Source organism: Sander vitreus, unplaced genomic scaffold (genome assembly GCF_031162955.1).
Source record: "Sander vitreus isolate 19-12246 unplaced genomic scaffold, sanVit1 ctg477_0, whole genome shotgun sequence".
Classification (NCBI taxonomy): Eukaryota; Metazoa; Chordata; class Actinopteri; order Perciformes; family Percidae; genus Sander; species Sander vitreus.
In genome coordinates this window covers 33,850-41,935 of record NW_027595584.1, presented here as the reverse complement: position 1 = coordinate 41,935, position 8,086 = coordinate 33,850, and the positions used below count along the sequence as shown (strand labels likewise).

General features: G+C 40.7%; 2 protein-coding genes across 2 annotated transcripts; both read right to left on the bottom strand.

Moving 5' to 3' along the window:
- Positions 1–1,683: 1,683 nt before the first annotated feature.
- Positions 1,684–2,620, bottom strand: LOC144514173 (olfactory receptor 8U1-like). The gene is given in 2 exon segments (XM_078245359.1): positions 1,684–2,337; positions 2,339–2,620. Coding segments are annotated over 2 exon segments (936 nt in total).
- A 4,276-nt stretch (positions 2,621–6,896) lies between these two features.
- LOC144514168 (olfactory receptor 4E1-like) lies at positions 6,897–7,844 on the bottom strand. The gene has a single exon (XM_078245355.1). It carries the CDS (start codon positions 7,842–7,844, stop codon positions 6,897–6,899), a length of 948 nt encoding a protein of 315 aa, XP_078101481.1.
- Positions 7,845–8,086: the final 242 nt, after the last annotated feature.

The window sequence follows — 8,086 nt, the reverse complement described above, 5'->3', positions numbered from 1 at the left end:
GCCTTCTTACTGGTGTTCTACAACTAACGTTACACATATCCTGTACCAGTACAATTTTGGCTGTATTATTCGTGTCACCTTCAAAAATTGCTCTTGAGAAATTTCATGTTTATTGTCCGCCCCAAACTGTTAGATGAAATTTACCCCCTTAGATCCGCCGCAATCCGGCTGCGCCGTGGTTTTGTTCCATCGTCCGGCATGCGTCATACCACAACAGCAGCATCTCAGAAGCGGAGCGTTTTGCCTGCCCGACTTGCAGATCTTGTTGTTTTGGTCATTTTTCCTGGATATTTGTGCTCCTACCATAAAAGTAAGTAGTCTACATAGTTAAATATTCTTCCATTTAGTCCAGTTATAAACCACACAGATCAAAGATTTGTGGTTGTGTCTCAGTATCATAAAATATTGTAGTGATGGGATATCCGATCGGGAGTCTGCACAGGGAGTTTATTTTGAAAACTGACCTGGATGATCTAGCCTCTTCACTTCCTGCCTGGCCTGTTGAACGCCCTGCAGCTCTGTCAATAATAGATCTGCACGCATGCCAGACGATGGAACAAACCATGGCATAGCCGGATTGCGGCGGGGATCCACGCCTGGTGGAATTTCAGGGTAACAGTAGTCTTTACAACATAATGCACGCATAAGCATCTTAAGTTCAGCAGATGAAAACTACAGATCTCAGTTTACTACTTAAACTATACTGAAAAAACATTCATAGTTATAATAAAAGATAACGATCACTATAGTAATTCTATCTCTGTATTTGTAATTGATATGTATTTATTAAATAATTTTATGTTGTATGAATGAATAAATCATGAATAAACGTATCTCTTTTGCTAAAAATTAACTGAATAGTTAGTTTTTATTATTTTGCATCTAAACAAATTAACATAACAGATAACAGTGAACAAGAATGAAACAAAAAAAATCTCTTTCTCTTTGTAACAAATGGGTATTAAAACCAATATGTTTTTGTGGCCAAACACCGCCTTTTGGGGTTTAATAGGCTGTACTTTTCGAGATTATAACAAAACATTCAAGATTTCAAAATACTCCCTCTATAAAGACTAGTGTGCAATAAACCCCCAAAAAACTGGAAGTGCAATAACCTCATGTATATTTAAATGAAAAAAACATCAACTCTGTAATTTTTGAGCCACTTTATGTAGATGTATAAAAAGACACAAAGTTATTACGTGGATTATTTTATTTTTCTAAAAACACAAGAAAGTACTCCATAAGGATAATAAGATGATATAGTCACAATAGATTTGCAAACAAGGTGGCTGCAAAGATTCACCAATTAGTTTAGTTTTAAAATAATCTGCAACTATTTTATTGATTGATTAATCGGTTTGAGTCATTTTATAAAATAAAGTGAAACTTGTGTGATGTCAGTTTGTTAAATGTGAATATGTTCTAGTTTCTTCTATCCTCTGTGACAGGAAAATAATTATCTTTAACCCTAAACCCTGACAAAATAAGACATTTGAGGATGTCATCTTGGGACTTTGGGAATTAATGATCTACATTTTCAACATTTCAGAGACCAAACAACTAATCCATCTATCCAGAGAATAATCCACCCATTAATCGACAAAGAAAAACTATCTTTAGTTTAAAAAAAAGATACAAGTATACAATACACAAGTAGAAGAGGACAAAACATGCAACATGTCAAGTTACTTTATTGTTATGAAACAACGTTTTAATCCTTTGACGGACCTCTTTATTTTGCATACCGTAGATACCAGCGTTCAGGGCCGGCAGGACAACGTGTCCCACAACGGACGCCGCTTTCCTGAGGTCTTCCAGAAGAGGGAAGCGGTGCAGGATCACAATAAGCAAGACGGACAACACGAGGATGACATACACGACCAGATGAGTGGCGCAGGTCTGCAGCGCTTTGCTGTTCAGAGCTTTGTTTTTACTACTCAAACACACCATGGCGATCCTCAGGTAGGTGAGCGTTACGCTGCCGAGGGACAAGCCCAGCAGCACCACCGTGTAGCCCAGACCGTAGATGTTATTGATGAGAATGCTTTCACAAGACAGTTTGAACAAGGACGGGTTGTCGCAGAACGGGTTGAAGATAACTGACCTGCAGCGTGACAGGCGGATGCTGAGCCCCACGAGAATCGCCACCAGCACGAAGATCGTTCCCCACGCTGCCGCCGACAGCAACACCACCATCCTGTTGGTCATGACGGCGGCGTAGCGCAGCGGGTTGCAGATGGCCATGTAACGATCAAAAGCCATGATCATGAGCACCGTGTGAGAAGCACCCATATGGAGGTGAACACAAAACGCCTGGACGGCACAGTCGATGTAACTGAATGTACCGTTCTGAGTCTGAAAATAAAAGATCTCGGAGGAAATGAGGTATAATTACTGTTGCCCCCAAGACATCGTTGATGCTCATGTTGCAGACGAGTAGATACATGGGCTGCTGGAGGCTCTTGCTCCGAAAGATCAGCACCACCAGGCCAATGTTGGACACCAAGATGAAGATGTAGATGAGGAGGAGGAGGATGAAGGCGGGAATAAAGGACTGGGAGGTTACGTTTAACCCCTCTAAGATTAGAATATCCCCAACAAAAGTGTTGTTTTCCATTTCTCATCTGTCGCGTCAGGATAAAGACTCTGAACGTATAACTACAGTTATATGTATATGCAGTTATAGTTACAGAAAAGCAACAAGATCTCACTGTGACTGTTTAAAAGGTTAGAAAATGTTTGAGTTCCAGGAGATAGCCGTATGCTTTCCTCCGCCAATGTCAAATAGTAAAGACATCCAACAACTTCAGTGTAACTGAGTTCATTAACAAACTATTTCCTTTAATTATGGCTCTCATCAATTAAAACAAATAATAGTTCTCCACAAAGAATCATGCAAAACCCCCACTTTAAATCTATAAAGCCAGAAATGTGTTTAGACATGTCTTGAAAGTGAACAATTCTGCATGAAAGAAGTGTAAAAAATGACTAAAGAAATCGTAGTCGACTAAGAACAAAACGACCAAATAGTCAACTCAGAGGAAGCATTCCTATCATGTATGAATCTTAATTTACATAACAAACTCATTTAAACCGTCACCTAACTTATTTTGTACTAACTTTTAAAAAATCTTTTCCTTAATCTAAGCAAGTAGTTTTGTTTCAATTAACGTTAACCGTACGGAAAATCCGTTCCCCTCAAAACAATGTTTACAAATGCAGTTTCGTAATTATTTAGGCGACAGAGTTGAAATATTTGCTCATAAGTTTCTTGGAAATAAGTCATTCACCATTAAAAATAATCTACTTAAGAAATCTTAGTTGACTCGGAGGCAGCAGCCCTAAAAAACTTCTTCATAAGGTTATCACAGTGAACCTAAACATGTCTACATCACAATAACAATTGTTGTTATGATGAATTTGTTACGGAGGCATCCAGCGTATTAAGTCACCGTGTCTGATTTTTTTCTCAATCATTCAAAAACATTCAACATCATTATTTCTTTGCTTAAAATGGCATTTAAAGCTGTTTCCAGAAACAATGTCCCAGTTACATTATGAAGAGCTTTCAGTGGACGTAATTCTCACAAAAGAAGACTGTTTTTGCAAAGAGAAGTTGTCAATCTAAGTCAATTTGCTTCAACATTCGTCTATCTCGTCTTTCATGTCTATGAAAGCCTTGAATCAGATTAGGAAAAACGTCAAAAGAAACACTTTTGAACGGGTAAAAAAATCTAAGAAACTTCAGGGAGAGCAACAAAAGATAGATCCCTCTCCGAGCACAGACAGATACATCGATGTTAAATGTCTGTGAGCTGCACAAACTAACTTTCATTCGAGAGAAGGCAGAAACAGAGACACAAATAAAAGTGACAGGTTTTGTGCGCACAAGATTAGATTTCTTTTCTAAAGACGTTATCGTCCACTTCAGTGAGAACTCTTCTATAAAGCAATGACAGAAAATGAAGAATACTTTCATTCACCTCTAACGCATTCGAGTGAAGGCAGAAACAAAAACATTGCAAATAAATCTATATCTGCAATATAATTTGGGTGAACCGAGACTGTGAAAGAGCTTGAAGATAAGTGAAAAGTGCAAGTTTTGTGCCCAGATTAGATTCCTTACTGAAACACGTTAGGGTCAGGGTTATCCTCCACTTCACGGAGAACTCTTCCACAAAGCTGCGACAGAAAATAAAGAACACGTTCGTCTCACAAGATGCTGTAAATTCATTAAAACACAGATTGTATTACACATGTATGAGAAAACACAACCTCCCTCCACCTAAGATCAGAAGTGAAACTGCAGACACTTTTATTCAGTCCTCAGCTGCAGCGTCACACACTGACAGGTCAACTGTTGCTTGGCACCCATTGATACTAAGCATGTGTATCTCCTGTAGGTTGTTTTTAATTTAAGGTATTGGCATAGAGAGTGGGCACCAAGAAGTAAGTAAGTAAAGTTTATTTATATGGTATTTTATAAATAAAAGACATGAGAATACAAAGGAAAACATAAAGACAGCCTTAAAACAGGTGTTTTAAGCCCCCAACGTCGACTTCAAGGCAGTGCTGCGACTGTCAAATTCAAGGCACCTAACCCTAACCATTGCCTAATCCTAGTGCGATGTTGGAGGCCTAAAGGCATAAAGGGACTTTCATAGTTTTTTCATATGTTCAATATTTTGCATTTATCCTCTGTTATAATAATAAATACATATAGTTATTGTTATTCAGTGAAATTACTGATTTAGCAGGGGGGAGGGGGGTTAACACTTTTGCAAGGCACAGTCTCCGTGTCACATTCTCATTAGGGGCTGAGCTAGCCTGGTTGACACTAGACACTTCTCAGTTGTAACTGAGAAGTGGGTCTGGGAAAGTTTCATTCACAGCCCATTTCCAGTCAGGTAGTCAGGTCACCGCTGAGATGTACTCGCAGATACTTAAGTTCTGGACTACCTCCACCACCTCACCGTTGATGCTGGGATGGTGACCATCTTTTCTATGCCTACTGAAGTCCAGAATAATTTCTTTCGTTTTCCTAGAGTTGAGAACCAGACTGTTGTGGACTAGTGACTCTGGTGAGGCTTCTTGCTGTGGCAGTTTAATTGTAGGTTGGTCATTTTGCCTGTCAAAACGTGCAAACAAGAAATTTAGGTCATCAGGGAGGAAGGGGGTGACCGTAGCTGACAGGCAGGAGTTGTTTCCTTTATAATCCACTATGGATCTGATGCCTTGCCACATGCGTTGTGTATCAGAGCTGCTGAAGTGCTCCTCTATCCGAGTTGCATGGTGACGCTTTGTGGAATGCAGTGTCGTGGGCTTTCAGCAGCCTCTGAACCTCACCATTCATCCAAGGTTTGCGGTTTGGAAAAGTGCGAATGTTCTTGTCAAATGTGACATTTTCTACACAAAAACTAATATAGTCCAGAACTGAGGATGTGTACATGTTTAGATCAGTGTGGTTATTGTTCAGGATGGCTACCTGTCTTAACAGGTCCCAATCTGTATTTTCAAAACAGTAATCTTAATATAGCATCATCTGGCCATGTCGTGACAGTCCGCACTGTGGGCTTTATTCTGGCAATGAGTGGTTTGTAGGCTGGGGTCATGTACAAAGCAGTGTGGTCAGACCAGCCTAAGTGAGGTGATGGCGCCGCTCTGTAGGTGTTTTTAATATTGCAATACACAAGATCAAGCTTGTTATTCCCTCTGGTTGGGAAGTCAACAAACTGATAGAATTTGGGGAGCACAGTCTTAAGATTGATGTGGTTGAAATCGCTTGCGATAACAAACACGCCATCTGGGTGGCAATTCTGCAGATCGTTTGTAACATTATACAGTTTGGACAGTGCAGTCTTAGCGTTCGCCTTGGAGGGATATAGACCGCAGTGAGAAACACTACTGTAAACTCCCTTGGCAGGTGAAAGGAGTTTTTTAGCCTGAGTTGAATGCCGGCTCTCCTGCCCCGCTTTCGCTTCCGCGTTCATCTCCGTTTGCACTGCCTCCTTCCCCGGGTGGTAATCCAGACAGGTACCGATGTGCCGAGCAGTTCGTTGGGAATGTGGAGAGGTGGAGGTGGAATGTAGCCCGTTGTTCCGATATTGAGTATCTCCTGTTGGCTATATGTTATGCGAGCTTGACCAAACTGAGTTACTACACTTAAGATCAACAGAACTAATACAAATTGGCATCTACTTGGAGAGCTCCGAGCCGCTGCTGCGAGAAGCGCCGCCATCTTGTACTTGACGTTGATGATGAAGTTTTCGTACAATATCATACGTTCATGAGAAAGCGTTGAAAGCTGTATGTACTCTAAACTATTACCACCAGGTGATTAATCCCCATAAAGAACCTATAACAAGTAAATATTACAACTTAATACTTGAATATCATATTTTACTTTAATGGCATATATAGAAGCATATAATAATTGCAAATAGCAGCAATCATTCACACCGTATATATATATATATATATATATAGTTATTTGTAAAAGCTAGTATTGTAGTTATTGAAGCACAATGTGCACTTCCTCTGGTTCTTGAAAGAAAATACATTTTTTGCATCTGGTTATCCACCACTTGATATAGATCTGATCCAAAATTGAATCAGTTTTAATTATTGGCCCATGCTACACCCTTCCATCAAATTTAATGAAAATCGGGCAGGTATGTTTTCTGTAATCTGGCTGATAAACGAACAAGCCAAACTGAAAAAAAAACCTTTTTGGCGGAGATAATGAATGACCGAAGGGTTGGGGTGTGCACTGCTGTCTACCATGATGTTATTCATTATTATACCACCAAACTGAGGAATTACACATCATAAACATGGTGGAATTCATATTCCACAATGAATATTTCACTTAAAGTCCTTACATTTGACTTGTGTCATTTCACCTCTGACATTTTATTTGTTCTATTAAATATGATGAGAATTTTTTGTCGGACCGCTTTGATCTGCAGTCCGTAAATAACAACGTTCATGGAAGGAGGGATCACGTGGAACAGGATGGCTGCCATCTTCCTTTGGTCCGATAAGTCGGGGAAACGATGGAGGATGATGATGACGCTTCCTGACAAGAGCATGATGATGTACACCGCCAGGTGGGTGGCGCAGGTCTGCAGCGCTTTGCTGTTCAGAGCTTTGTTCTTACTACTCAAACACACCATGGCGATCCTCAGGTAGGTGAGCATGACTGTGAACATGGACACGGACAGCATGCCCATGGAGCTGATGAGGCCGTAGATTTGGTTGACGATAATGTTTTCACAGGACAGCTTGAACAAGGAGGCATTGTCGCAGAACGGGTTGATTACAACCCGCCTGCAGCGTGACAAACGGACGCTGAGGCCTATATTCGCCGCAATCAAGATAAAAGACACCGCCCAGGCCGACACTGAGAGTGTCACGACCATCCGGTTGGTCATGGTGGCGGCGTACCGCAGGGGGTTGCAGATAGCCATGTAGCGATCGAAGGCCATGACCATGAGCACCGTGTGACAAGTGCCTCCATAGAAGTGAGCACAAAACGCCTGAATGGCGCAGTTGATGTAATAAATGTACCGGTCTGTGATTGGAGTAAAAATGTCACTCAGCAAGTGAGGGATGATGACCGTTGCCCCAAAAACATCATTGATGCTCATGTTGCAGAAGAGTAGATACATGGGCAGGTGGAGGCTCCTGTCTGCGAAAATCAGCACCACCAGGCCGATGTTGGACACCATGATGAAGATGTAGATGAGGAGGAGGAGAATGAAGGCAGGGAAGGAGGACTCAGGGCTGACCTTTAACCCCTCCAGCTGGAGAATATCCATGTTGAAAGTTTCATTGTCCATGCTGCAGGGGGATAACAGTTTAAATATCATGTTGAGCTTATGGTAAATGGGGTTTATGGTCAAATTAACAACTGAACTTGGTGCTTCCCATTTGATTATTTTACATGAATCAGGTTTACCCAGAATATATTGTAAATCTTGTCAATTAAAATGTTTTATAAGTGTGAACTGATGCGGAAGTTCCCCTTAAATAAACCACAGTAAGATTTGAATAAACCGTTGTTCATGGCTCTCTCCATCAT

What these genes read in the sequence shown, in the direction of transcription:
- LOC144514168 (XM_078245355.1), bottom strand. Translation starts at nt 7,844, where the DNA reads ATGGACAATGAAACTTTCAACATGGATATTCTCCAGCTGGAGGGGTTA.